Source organism: Gobius niger (assembly GCF_951799975.1).
Source record: "Gobius niger genome assembly, chromosome: 2".
Lineage (NCBI taxonomy): Eukaryota > Metazoa > Chordata > Actinopteri > Gobiiformes > Gobiidae > Gobius > Gobius niger.
In genome coordinates this window covers 9,978,334-9,993,352 of record NC_136853.1, presented here as the reverse complement: position 1 = coordinate 9,993,352, position 15,019 = coordinate 9,978,334, and the positions used below count along the sequence as shown (strand labels likewise).

The 15,019-nt window shown below is 41.4% G+C and overlaps 1 protein-coding gene across 10 annotated transcripts in view; it reads left to right on the top strand.

The window, feature by feature from the left end:
- The window catches only part of vav2 (vav 2 guanine nucleotide exchange factor), a 308,481-nt gene that overhangs the window by 99,333 nt on the left and 194,129 nt on the right, over window positions 1-15,019 (top strand). For all 10 annotated transcript variants that reach the window (XM_079582578.1, XM_079582572.1, XM_079582573.1 and 7 more), the window contains exon 2: window positions 5,169-5,285. In XM_079582578.1, coding sequence (XP_079438704.1) covers window positions 5,169-5,285 — 117 coding nt within the window. The remainder of the gene's footprint in view (window positions 1-5,168; window positions 5,286-15,019) is intronic.

The following is a 15,019-nucleotide window of genomic DNA, read 5'->3' as shown; positions in this document are numbered from 1 at the left end:
GCATTTTCAAAGCTCATGAACCATCAATGGACCCGTTTGACACTTTCACACTTGTGATTTTAATGTAATCCTTTGTGTTTTGTATTTTGACCTTGAGTGTCTTGAAAGGCGCCTCAAATAAAATATATATTAGCTATTATTAAACTGTGTTCATTACCGCATCCTTGGTTCGTTAGCATGCCGCCTAAAAAAATGGGCCTTTTTTCTTACAAGCTTTAGTTCCCCATTGTCCACTCACAGCAAGTGTCTCTTCCGTATGCACACACAGTAACTTAAATTGTAAAAAGTGAAAATGTAAAATATCACTCCCTAAATTTCCCAGAATTTCCAATATGCTATCACCTCACAACAGACGACAAAAAAGGGTGAATAAAAGTTTATTTGTTTGCTCATATAGCCTGGAGGTGGTCGCATGCAGGGTCGGACAGTTCCAGATGGATGTTTGCGAGTGCACAGAGCCTAAGGAGGTGTCCACTGCCCTCCTCCCACCCCGCCTCCACGCCTCTCTCTCTCTCCATGATCTCTCACCACTCTCACCACTGCGGCTCTCATCACCAGCATGCATTATTATGTCACACACATCTCCACTCCATCTCCAGACCTGCTCTTTCTCTCTCCATACTCCTCTCCTCTACCACAAATGTTACCTTTTTCACATCAGGGCCCCGTATATGTTTTTTTCTCTCTCCGCCCCCTCCTCTGTAACCTTCGCCGCAGAATTGCAAATGTCACACGGCAACCCGCCATGGCCGGCCAATCAGAAGAGGTTTTTGAGGGGCCACTGAGGCTCTCCGATGGGGTGACACAAGGGTGGGAGATGCTGTTGAGAATGGGAATGAGTGAAGTATGAGCAGTGGGTCGCCATGGAAATCAGAGGTAAAGGGGACCATAGGGTATTTTAATTAGTTTGTAGTCTTTAGACAAAACTTTATTTAGATTTTTGTCTTTTTTTTTAGGTTTTAGTTAGTTTTTAGTCTAGTTTTCAGTGTATATTCACCTTATTCCGGAGGCTCGCGTGGGCGCCGCCATTAATTGTGCCCCTTTTCTCCTATCTGTTAACATGGGGCTGGAGAAGTCCACATAAAATCAGTCACTACACGAAAACAAAGCCGTTTTTCGGCCGTGCAGAGAAACGGTGCAGTGTTGACATGTTGGTGCAAATGAACATTGGACGTTTTACACAAATCAATCGACTAAACATCAGATTTGAGCGGAGAATATTTTCCCTCGTTCTCCGTTTAAATGAATGGGCTTTGCGGACAACGGAAGTGCCGAAACAACACAAAAAGTGGCAAAAGTGGGCGGGGCGGAATAAGATGAATAGATTGTATGTACCTATAAATATCTGGATATTTTGTGTCATACTTTTAGTCTAATCAAATTCTTGATCTAATTTGAGTCACACAAGCATTACACAACATGTCTCTGATTCCATCTAAAGCGTAGAAGCATTTTTGAAATGATAATGAATGAGACCAGGAAGATTTTGGCCTCATGTCATGTGAATTGCAGTAACAATGTATTAAAACGCAAGTAGTGTAAATTATAAATGAATTGTTCTCAGTTGACAGCAGCCATAGACAACAAATCTGTGGTTTGAGTCCTGCTGCTCACAGTGTCTGTCGACAAGAAACGTCCCCCGACTTACGTAAGTGTGAATATGGTCTGTGTGAGAGAGTGATCAGTAATAGACAGAAGTGAACCACTTTTGTCCCCTTCGTCTGTGAAAAGAGCATTTTATCGTCACTGTCAAGACAACAGTGCAACTTTAACAGTGCTATCTTAAAGGGAGACACAGTTTGCTTTCACCTTCACCTTGAAACAAAGAAACTGCCTCATCTTCACAATCAGCTGTTTAAATATCGCACTGATTCAACGTGTGTTTATAGATTTCAATGGAAAGTTGCAATTTCAATGGGCAATTTCTCAATATGCAAGGTTTTCTATTTTTCCCCCTGAAGGATTTTTTTTTTAATATCGAATGTCCTGCCTGTTTTATTGAATTTTCTATTAGTATTGTAGAAATGAGAAAATAAGGTAGGATTACTAGCTTTTTATATATACCCCAAATTCCCCATTTCACTCTTCAGATTTTGTCACCACAAATATATGTGCTGAAAGGCTTCTTTTTTTTTTACACATAAAATGACTTATTTCCATATAAAAAATAATACATTTTTATTTATGTGAGTAATCTGTCCCCTCTACCTGCAGTGTCTAGTGTTAAAAAGTGGAGGCGATCCATGACGCATAGCAACTTGAGTTTCCAGCCAAGCGCATAATCTCATAGTATCCCATGTAGATAAAAAGACACCCTTTATTATTCTGATACACAATGTGCACAGAACTACATTTTGTAGTACGTGATCTAAAAACTGCTTTGAAAACAAGCTGTTCAATAAATAGAAGAAATGCAACAATTGTGCATAAATGTAAAAGCAATTGAATCAACTAGTCTAGTTCGTCAGCCCATGTCTTTCAGTACACAACAAAAAAAAAAACTCTCATATCAGTATTTCCATCAGCCGGTGCATCTCCCTCCCGGTGTCACACAGGTTGTACGCTTCACTGAATGAGAATGAGCGAGGTGTGGCCAGTGGCTGCACCAGCAAGTACCAAACCGCATTAGAAGATACAACTGTACAGTACTCACCTCTCACGAAATCGCCAGAGTGGAGTTGATCTATTTAGGAGCATCTCTCATAAGCCACAATGCTAATTAGGACTGCAGGCAAATGCTGATGAGGCCTCGCGTGCTCCATTTTAGCAACGGGATGGCGTTGTAATGGCGGGAATACGAGGATAATGCTGGTTTTAGTGTCGGCAATGAACGTTATAATGGCATGCGATGGTTTACTGCTGTGCGGAATACGGCTCCCTTGGTGTTGTGAAATCATAAGCATGTTTTCTTAGATTATGCGTCCTAAGAGTGCGCTTTATTGCTAGGAAGAGCATATGCGTGTGTACTTTTGTTGAAGGTTGCTTAAGGATATGGTAGAGCCGAGACGTATTTTGTTATATATATTATGTCAATATTTCAGAATTGGTGAAACTATAGAGTAGATAACAAAGGTGCAGTCTTACCTCACAGCAAGAAGGTTTGAAGGCCCTGGACCATGTGTGGCACTTGCGTTACAAACACACATTGCCTGGGAGAGTAGCCTATGTATTTATTTAATTATTTATTTATTTGACTGGGAAATTGCACGACAAATGAGTGGCACAGACCGGAGATGGCTCCAAGCTCATTTTCATCTGTAGTCCCAGGGCAGAAGCAGTGATGGCAGGTGTATACATTGGACAATGAGATTCCATAAATAATATCAAATACAGATAATCATCGACAAGAATCACCTCAACAACAGTCCAAATACAGTATTTACAGTAACTTGTTTGATTATTTGCCTGCTGTACAATTGAAAAAAAAAAAAAAAAGTACTACCCTGCATTTTAGTTCGAAAAGAGAATGAAATTGTCAAACGTTAATGTATATTGCTTCACAATGTTGCAGTAGTACAGACAGGTTCTTTATCTAATATTTCTAGAGCCTGTCTGTACAGGCTTTGGAGCGGTTGTAACACAGTGTTGGTTGATAGAGACCAAGTTGTAAAGCAATATGAAAGATTTGAAAACATCATCACATGCATATAACATTTATCTCCGTTAAAGACTTGTGTGAATGCTGAGCCCCTGACAAACCAAAATGGACATCGAACAAATGAATCACTGCGCATTTCAGCTGCCGGAAATGAGAACGGAGGCAAGGGTCATGTGTATTGTTTTCCTATTAACCTATGTTAGTCGGCGTCATAATGATTGGTGCTGAGGTTTGGTATCCATGATTTCAGCTTTGTTGAAGCAAATAGCGTATTTTGACAGATTTTACAGACGTGTATTATGGATAGCAATACGTACTTGGGTCGCAACTTGTTGTCCAAGGGTTATGTTGGGTCCAGATGCCAAACCAGTTTAGAGCCACCGTCATCATGCCTTTCAGGGGCAATGCAATGTACCCTTTACCTTGCATTTGTTTGATCGTTAGTACAGTACTAAACAAAACAACTAAAGGTATCGTTGGTAGACCATGTTGCACGATAAATATTCTTCTACCTAGTCAACTATAGCCTATATTCTCTTGGTCCACATTTGCCTTTATTTACCACAAAAACCAAAACACAAAACCAGACATGTTTGGTGATTTTGTTAAGATTACATTTTTCGATGACATTTACAATGAATGCAATGAAAGACTTCCGATTTCCAAACTGTCGACTCACCTGAAAGGATGTCTCACATTAGCAGCCGCAAAATGACAATAGACAAGCGAGCTCGGGTCATAAACCTGTTTCTGTGACTATTATGCCGTAGATTAAAGATATTTGTTTTCCGATTTCAAAATGCCAACGATAAATTGATCAGTGGATCATTTCGCTCTACTGACTCCTCACCTCTCACCCAGTCTCTTTGCAGGCGCTTCCTGCTTCACATCTCAATAGAAAGGGCATATTTGAGTAGCGTTGGAATTTGCATGAGAGGTTATGCATCTCCTATTCAAAAGGCTGGGGGGTGACGGGAGGCGGTTAAATTATTATTAATATTTTAATATCTCAATGCAGTTATTGGGCACAATGCTATAGGTGTGCAGAGCAATGTGGCCCTGAACCTCGCTATCTATGGGTAATTTATCAGCAATGTAAATGAGCCTTGTTTGCATACGTAGCTTTTATTATATTATAGTCATTGGTGGGATTTAAATATGCTAATGTAGAAGCAATAAGGGAGTAGAAACCTGCAAATTGCCTTGAATGAATAGACTGGGGATGATTTGCTCCACTTAAGGGAAAAGGTCACGGTAAATCAATACAGATTAGTTTTATGGGGCTCTGTTGGACACACAAGTGCATTAGATGTATGATAATAAGGAAAAAAAGACTGTATAATTTGATCCATATATGTGAGATGTTGAATATTTAAATGTGGTTAAACTGCAGCTCATCTAAGGCCAGTGACCCCCAAGGAAGAGCATAAACCCTGGGCTTGGGTTGGAGACACCTTGCCCTTGGTTGATGTCAAAAAGGTCATCGTTGACTGTAGGGTTAGAAGAGCAGCCAATGTGTGAAAGGACCTTACGTTTCATTAATAACATCATTCCTCTCCTTTCTTTGCAGTTCCTGTGTCTGAAGAACATCCGCACATTTCTGAAGGTCTGCCATGATAAGTTTGGCCTGCGCAACAGTGAACTTTTCGACCCCTTCGACCTTTTCGACGTCAGGGACTTTGGCAAGGTAAGACGAACCGATATCCCTCTACCCTGTCTTGCACTGCTGACTTGGCTGTTCGTGGCGATGTTTGTGCCCATGGGCGTCGCTTTTGTGCTGCGAGACATGACGCTACTTGTGACGCTGATTTTATCACGGCTGAGCTATGTTCTCGTCCTGTCAGATCAGAGCCGAAGATTTGTTGCTTGGAATTTGGATGTTATCTTTGCGGCGTGGCTCTGAAAATGTGCCTTCATGACTCTGATGGCTGAAAAAGGAGTTGGTGTGCAAAGTGGTTACACAACAAACCGCCTGCCTCTAGATAAATATGAGACTAATTGAAAGGTTAGTTCTAAGATAAACTTTATGTGTAAAGAAGCAATAAAGATGATGCATGTGTTTGTGAAAGTTAGACGGTTTAAAGGTTGGGCTGATTTTGTTGTCTGTAGATTTGTTGCACTAGTTTCGGATTGAATGCATTATGGTCGTCGTGTTAACATTCTACTCACACTGCCTTTGACTTGTTCGTGATATCAAAGATAATTGAGAGATGTAATTCTCGTGGTAGCACATATGTCCTTGGGTTCTTGGATCTCTCAAAACAATGATTCTCAAACTGTTGATCTGGACAAAAGTTGTCTTCCAGTTGTCCTTGAGCTTTATATTGTGACACTTATGTAGCAGCACAATCCCTTAGGATAAATACTGCAGTTCTTGGACCTGTGCAGTGGTGTACTATACACTGTGATGCTCAGTAATGTGCAGGTTGTTAACATTCACAACCAACAATTGACAGCAAGAGACAACTTTCTAAGTGAACACTGACTTACAAATCCTACATGGAATAATATCAACACATTCCAGGTTCATAGACAAAGTAAATTGCATAGATACGACAAAACTGTCCTAGATCAAATGTTTATTGTTCTTGAATATGTGGAATTAAAATGAAAATGTTCTTGATGTAATTTATCTTTTATACATCCTTCTCCTTTTTTTATTTAAGATTTTGGGTCCTACGCCATGGCACAAGAATCACAGTATTCCATAACAGTTGCTTGGAAGTTGACTTGAATATTTTGCTAAACCAGAAGGACACTTGTGTCTGCGTCTTGCTCATCGTATCGTAAGCCGTCTTTAGGCACATGTCACTGTGGAGAGTGCATTCCCTTGTTTTGCAGCTGTTGCTCTGTAAGTTTAAGAAAGGCTCAAAATCCAAATATGTCACTGGCTTTGGTTTGAATAGGGAGTGAATAGGGAGGGTGAGAGTGAAGAGCATGTGGAGGAACACTTCGTGGGTCACTGATCTAATGGACGACAGGGAGGGACAGCAGTTACACTCAAGGCACTTTGGAAAGTCAGAGAGAGGTCTTGGCTGAGCGTGAAGTTGCTGACTCATTCTTCACTTTATGGGATTTTCAGTGGGTTTTCTTGCGTCTATAAAAATATAGCACAGTAATAGTGCCGCACTTCACTTGGACGGGGTTCAAAACTTTTGTCTTTGCCGGTTCTGGGGAAGTAGAAGATTTCTTGAATGAGCCACGTATTTACAGCAATGCTGATACAACGGTCGTATGGACAACTATTTCACACACAAGACACTATCTTTGAAGACCAACACAAGGGTCACACAGTGTTAGAAAAAAGTGTTCACCATTTTTTTGCACGCAAGTGTTTCTGTGTTTCAATGTGGGACTATATAATGACAATGCAACACAACATTGAAGTTGTTTGTGTTGGCTCCCACGGTCCGACATGATGTTTCTGTCACGTAGTCACTTGTGCTGGGTTGTTTTAGAAATGTCATCAATTCTGAAACAAACCAGCATGGAAACCCCAAGGTCAAAGTGGGAAACACCTCCAAAGGTTGTAGAGAATGACCGAGCCAAGATCCTGTGGGACTTCCAGATACAGAAGGACAGAATGGTAATGGCAAACCAACCAGACATTGTGGTGGTGGACAAAGAGCAGAGGAAAGCCATTGTGGTCGACATAGCAATACCAAGCAACTTCAACATCAGGAAAAAGGAACACGAGAAACTATAGAAATACCAGGGGCTCAGAGAAGAGATGGAGAAAACCTGGAGAGTGAAGGCATCAGTGGGGCACCACTGATGCCTTCACTCTCCAGGTTTTCGTGGTCATTGGGGCTCTCGGGGCAGTGACCCCCAAACTGGAGGAGTGGCTCCAGCAGATCCCAGGAAGTACATCAGAAATCTCGGTCCAGAAAAGTGCAGTTCTAGGAACTGCAAAGATACTGCGCAGAACCCTCAAGCTCCCAGACCTCTGGCTCTCGCTAAAATAATGCTTAGATCCAATCTGTGGGCATGACAAAAATCTTGGCATATTATTTTTAGGTTTTATTAAATTCAGTTCTTCCTTTTTTTTAGTTTTGCTCATTAAACCTATACAACATTTTTCGGTGGAATTATATGTTGTGTAATATGCATTGTTATGAAAGGTTGAAAATGTGAAATAACTTATAACTAGAAATAGTTATAAAGTTGTCTTCCATAAGAGTAAAAAGCCAAAGGGGATGTTCAAATGGAAAATAATGTTATCGTTAATCATTTGATCATTGCTGTGTGTGAGTATTTACCAGTGGCTGTAAGATAATGATTTCGCGGCTCTTTTTATTTGCACTTGCTGAACAGTGGAAAAGCGGTTGAATCCTCATGTGTGTCCATCTAGTGAAGCAAGTCAATAAAAGTCGGGCAGGGGTGACTTTTGAGGCTGGTGGCCCATTACACAGCGGGGCAACACATGATGTCATTGAATGGACGATGACGGGTGATGCCACGGAGTCTGCTCTGTTGCGCACACGCAGAATTTTAATATCACACATTTTCAGGAAACAAAGAAACGATGTTCAAGATTACTTTTCCGAAATTGCTCCCATGATCGATTGCACACAGGATGCAGTCACATGGGAAGATATTCATTCACTCGTCTCGTAATGTTATTCAGCGTATCTGTGGAGAGAGAGAGAAAGATGAGGTGGCATAGACAAGGCCTCATTTGGCAGTTCGTAGATAAACCACAACATGGCGTCTGGGAGTCAATAAGCTGGGAGAGGATGGTATTAAAAATTTGCCGCAGTCACAATCAATCACGCTGGCTCCTGCGTACGTCAATTTGGAAATGGCTTTTGCATGGGCATGGTCGTGTCTCCATTGATTTTCCATTAAGGGCCCAACGTGGCATTATAATATATTGAGTTGGGCAGATCCCTCCTAATGTGGCGTACATTTAAATACGGAACAAAGCTCTTTAGGTGCAATGCACAATGACCTGCTTCTATTGATGTTCCTAAGTCTATTCTGTGACCTCTCCTCCTCCGCCGCACACCTACCTGCGTACACAAGTGGTGTTGTCAGCCTGTCATGATTATAGTATTCTATACATCATCGCTTTTGTAAACTATTGGAAATGTGTTTATTAAGCCAGTTTCAGAAAATAAAACAGTAAAGGAATGGTGGAAGATCAAGTGAATAAGTAAAGAGTGGGCAAGTTCATTTGTATAAAGCACAATTTGCATACAAAGCAATTTAATGTGCACTTCACAGAACAAAACGAAATGAATACAATGAAACCCTTTTGAGACCATTATTTGGTTCGATCCATTACTTTAATCAGCTTTATAGCTCTATAATATTGTAGCCTACTCAGAGTACGTGTAGTGTCTTTTTACGGCATGCTTGAAATAAAATACCAACTTTTGGGTTTCCTTTAAGCACTTTTAAGCATCTACAGCAAATATATTGGTTGCAATCAATCAAGGAGAAATCTGGCTAGATCTTGTGTCAGGAGATCTTGGGCCATGTCTAGTTAAGGGCCAAAATGCTGCCCATGCGCTGCCTACGACCCTTGCTTGCCTGGTCTTTTTGTTCCTGATGTTGCAAAAATATTTTTGCATAAATATAGTTGTACAAATGTTGTAATTGTTAAATTGTTTGCCAAATGATCCACTTTTATGTACACTATCCTTTATTTTTTTTGTCCAGCTCTAGTTTCTGCATTTCTGTATTTTCCCTATCCTTGCAATGACTTCTATGTTTCCGAATCCTCCAATAGTGCGCAATTCTGAAAGTGAGGACCAAATATCATTCCGTTTGCTTCCCTTGGGGGTTATCTGCTGGAAACAAATGGTGCACTTGTGAAGACTGCGCCCATACAATAGCCCTCTAATCTGTTTTTTAGGCTGAATTCCAAACAGGCGGCTATGTGGAGATGTGAGGCGAGCCTTTTGATAGCATTGGGTCTTCCATAAACATTAATCAGGCCCCGGCCAACCTCCAGCGCTCAGCAGTGGCCAGGCAAGCCCCAGAGTTCATCTCCCTTTGCCTGCTGTTGCCACCGCTGTAATGATGGTGTCCCTGTGGTCAAGGCAAAGGAAATGCAGGGGGGCTGTAATTGATCCCTGCGGAATCCCTCCAATCTCACACACAGATTGAGGTCAATGTCCTTCATTTACTTTGTTTTTTACCTGTTCTCTGGAAGCCAAAATGATTAATTTAATGATCTTTACCGATATCTTAAACAGTACTGGTATAGTTCACCGTTGTGTATGAATTAGTTTAATTAATTGTAATACAATAACTACAATAACAATAAATCAAAATCTTTAAAATTATGTTTGTTTGAAAAAGGGTGTTCCCAATTCATCATCAATTCTGAGTTATTTAGAGATGGCAGTTTTTATACTTTTGGTGCAAAATATTCTGATTCTCGGCGCTGATCATTTGCTGAATGTCTCTCCTTACTTACTTACTACCCCCTTGTATGTTATAATACTCCGCACCCATATGCTTCTACATTATTCAAAAAGTGACAGAAGTCAAATTTGAACTGCGTAAACATGCCTCATTAGTCCCTGCCTCTGTTTACATCTCCCTTGGTTTTAGCACAAGTCGTAACCACATTCATATTCCGTTGGTGCCCCACCCCCTTCATTATAAATTCATTATGACATCGTTAAACCAATGAAATACAGCTTATTACAGCGCACCCCAGAGGAAGATTTGACTTAAAGATTCAACGCCATCTCTCTCCTACCCTCTCCCACGGTTTTAATTAGGCTCCGAAGGAACATCGGCGGCGTTTAAATGAACACGGCAATCAGTTTATTTGGCTGTTCCCATGATTAGCATAATTAGCTCGCACCTGTTAGCCATCGATCAACAGATTGGTCGTTTCTTTTGCGATCGGGGAGCGCTGGAGTGGGGCGGGTTTGAGGTGTTCACTGAGTGCAGGGGTGTCCACAGTGGAGCAGGCAGGCAGTTTAGCTTTAGGGTTAATGCGTTCATGTGACATACAGTGACACTCATAGCGCCTTAATGTTAAGAAGTGAAGAACTGGTCAGAGTTCTCGGTCACGTGGTGGAATTGTACATTTTTATTGACTAAATGCCATTGTTTTAAGCCCTGTTTATGGATCATCTAATAATAATAATTGTACATTTTATTTATATTGCACTTTACATTTCAACGAAACCTCAAAGTGCTACAACAGAAGAATAAAATCAGATAAAAACAAAAAGAACATTCACATAGTAAAATAAAGCAGCTTTTTTAAAGGCCTCAACACTCTGGGGGACCCTCAGGGACTCTGGCAGGGCGTTCCAGAGTCTAGGGGCAGCTGCCTTAAAGGCCCTGTCTCCCATTGTGGAGAGCCTGGTCACGGGCTGGTGAAGGGTGTGGGTGAAAGTGGACCGTAGGCGCCTTGTGGTGGTGTGTGGAGCAACTAGCTCAGTGAGTTATGCCGGGGCTGTTCCATGGACACACTGGTGTGTGAGGAGGCAGATTTTGTAGTGGATTCTGTAATGGATGGGCAGCCAATGAAGGACAGGGGTGATGTGGTCATATTTGCGCCTCCTCGTCAGGATCCTGGCTGCACAGTTCTGGATGTGCTGGAGCTTCAGGAGGCTCTTACCAGGGATCCTGACGAGGAGGGCATTGCAGTAATCCAGCCTGGAGGAGACAAAGGCATGTACCAATTTCTCAGCGTCTGATTGTGAGAGGGAGGGGCGGAGTTTGGCAATGTTTCGTAGGTGATGGAAGGATGGCAGATATGGTTCTCAAATGAAAGATGAGGATCAAATCTGACCCCTAGGTTTGTAACGGAGGAGGAAAGGGGAATGTTATGGCTTGAGACATGAATATTGGATATGGTGGATGACTGGATTTGGTGCCAATCTACAGGTATATCTGTATATCTGTTAGAACTGTTAGAACTGTTAGAACTGGACCCAAAACCTTTCTTCTCATGAAAAGATTTTGTTCCCACTATAGTTTGATAAAGTGGTGCCGTTATTGTTTAGTACAAAAGAAAACCCATATCCCTCTCCACAAGAAACCATTAAAAAAAAAAAAAAATACAATAATCAGATTACATGACACTGCCAAATACAATTTACGTCTCAATCAAGTCATTCAAGTGAAAATGGGTCCATTTTCTTTTATAGTCACTTTGTTTTCTTACAATTGAGTGGATGGTCTTTTTAATAAACAACTTAAATCCACAAAAAGGATAGATTGGAGAATTTGTCACAAACTAAGGATGATGTTCATTGTGTCGATTATCTCTTTTGAATTGTTGAAATGCACAAGGGCGGTGAGAGAGTCTTTCCAGAAGGCACAGTTATTGAAGTGCTTTTTGTGATTTGCTTATATATCTTTTCTGCAGTTTGCTGTCTTCTGTCTTAACGTGCAGCTAAGATCCTGTCTGAACCAACTTATTATTAGTTTTTTAATTGTATAAAGCTTTTCATAATACAAGTCACCCAAAGCACTTCAATTGACCTTTTGCAAAAACCCGCCCCAAAATTGTCCAAGGTCAGGTGTGAAAGTTTGTGGGATATCTTCATGAAACGCTGCTAGATGAAGTTTTGCCTCAGCTCTTCTGCGTCCCTTGCAACAGATGGAGCCCAGTCATTTAAAGTAAACTCAGCCTGGACTCCTGTGACTAGATTAAATGTGGACCAACTGGCCGCTCCTGTTTCTGATATCCCTCTCATCCATCGCTCGTCTCCCCCGTCCCCGACCTCGCCTGACTGTTGTGACATGACTAGAATGTTTGACGTCCTCCATTAATACCAGATAACATCTCACATCAGAGCAAGAAAGTCCAGGATTTGATTCCCATACCAGGTGGAGCCTTTTAGTGTGGAGTTTGCATGTTCTCCTCGTGTCGTGGTGGAACTCCTAGTGTCCTATGGTTTCCCCTGTTGAACCAAAACCGCGGGGGCGACAAAATTGGATTTTACCCACCCAATTATTATGTGTATCAATCACGTCCATGTACACCAAATATGTGCTACTTTGTGTTGTGTTTTTTGGCAACTTACTGAACCACACAACTTCGCTTTAGTGGCTCATTGAGATTTTGGACACTGGAGCAATTTCACCTTTTCATCATCACACTGCATGGGAAAAAGAAAACAAAAAGCCCTGTCAATACTGCAAACACTGCAACACAATGAGAACACTCATCCTACTCTTTTCCCCCATGCATAGAACAAATAAATCTTGCTTTAACGGCTTTTTGTGATAATTCATTTGTGTTCAAAATCAACCCAATCATCAAGGTATCGATGTAAGTAAATGGCCCCAGTGCTCAACCTATTGAAAGCCTATTGGGAATCGTAATGGTGTCCCAACAAGATCAGCCATTGTTAACCCAAAACGTGTTGATTTGTCACTATATCACATTTTATTAGGCTACTATTGGCCGCTTGTAGCCGTTCATTGCTTTAGCATTGATCCCAGCTGCCTCCAATGATAAAGACTCTCGTAATTCGTCCCCTGTCACTTCCGATCGGCGGAGGACCCAGTAAAAGATGGAGGCGGGTGTATCGGGTCAAACGCGTCCAGTCACTTAGCAGGGTCAGGGTCGAGGTCCATTAGAGAGACCACATCCTCTCTGGTCGGGTCCCCGCAGAGTTGCTGTATGAACAGGTCTAAGGCGATCATTCAGTGTGCTGCTTCACTTTGAAGAGCAGGGAAAGAGTCAGGAGATTTAGTGCAGCGGCTACTGTACAAACTGGTGTTGGAATGGTTAAGTGACACAGTGGCTTTGTCTCGTATCGACGCGGGAAAAAAGGAAATCCTTTCAAGCAACTTTACTGGCATTGAGTGGCATTAGGGGGAATGAGTTGCTTGCGTTTTGTCCACGGATCCCCAGCCTCTTTTTTTCCTTTTTTTTGTTTTAGAGCTGAACTCTACAAATTGTGATTGTTTTACATAGTGAATGTTTTTATTCATAGAACCAAATGAGAAGTCCCACAGGCTATGGAGGAAGGTCAAAAGGCACTCGGTTAACCGTAAGAATGGAGTTGGTTTGGGTAAAACGGTGATTATTCTGAAAATTACCTACAGTACCGGTGTCAGCATAATCCAAGATATCCAAGATCCAAGCAATAAAAGTTGAGAAACAATTATTTTTTTAGGAGATACTTAACCTGCCCTTTTATGGGAGTTTAATTTTCAGTACATTTTCAGATGAAGGATTCGGCTTTTGTTGAAAAAGCATTGAATATGATTTTGTTTTGTTGGACATTAGCCACCTTTGGACTGAATCAAAACCAACTTGTAACGTAGTTCTGATGTCAGAAATGTTAGGTTTGGAAAAATCAATGACCGTGTCATCAGCATAAAGTTGGATATTGCATTCAGTGCAGCTGAAGTAAAGTAAAGGTCCAAGAGAGGAACCTTGAGGAATTCCTCTGACAATGCCAGTGAAATTGGTGAAGCTGCCCCCAAAGGACACACACTGGCGGAATACAATTTGTCCAAATAACACAAAATAATAATCAGAGTCAAAAGCTTTAGTCAGATCTAAGAATAATGTGCCTGTACACATACACCTATCAAAACTCCAAAACTCATCATTGGCAAATTTAAAGGGGCTAGATGCAAGTTGGTGATTTTGTACTCACTACTGCCACCTCAGGTCTTACGCGTAACTGCAGGTTCTATATGAAGCTCGTGCAGTTGTGATGAACAGGTCTGGGCTCATTCTACACATTAGGACATGTAGGGAGAGGAAAATACTGAATTTGAACATTTTTAAACTCTGTATAGTCCCTTTAAGAAGTGCTGTAGTTGAAGAAAAATGTGTTCTAAATCCAGATTGGCATTGAGATTATAGGTTATTGTCAGCTAAATAATTTAATGTAAAGACCATATGTTTTTTCTTCAAGTCCCCAATAACAAGTGTTGTCTAAACACTTTGCACCTCCGAACATTATTCCAGGGAGAACCCATCATCTCCATTACAGTGTTGTGTGGGCAGCCATGTTACCCCCACCCCCCAGGACCCCTCTCGGTATGGGGCCTGACATGGTGCTTCCTCCCTCCACAGGATCAATAATTCATTCCAAATGCCACAGCGCTGATGGTAATTCCCCGGATATAAATTATGAATTGTAACTCCGGTGTTTAGATCTCCCCCGCGTTTGTGTGGAAGACTCCCACATTCCTCATTATCTCCGTGGTTACGTTGTTACCATAGAAGTGCATGAAACAGGTGGTTGTGCACTGTTGCCTTGTTGCTGAGGAGACAGGTGTGCTGTCGTCATGTGCAGAGGAGGCGGCTAAGGAAAAGCATTTAAAAAAAATATGCCAGAACATTTTCAGCTTTAAGTTCACAGCAGACGCAATAACTTTTAGAAAGAATCTGCTATTTTAATTTTGGGCAAAACCTGTTGGTGGTTCCATAATCTTGTTTTAAAACTCGATCTTTTAAAGCTCTGGAACTGCCTT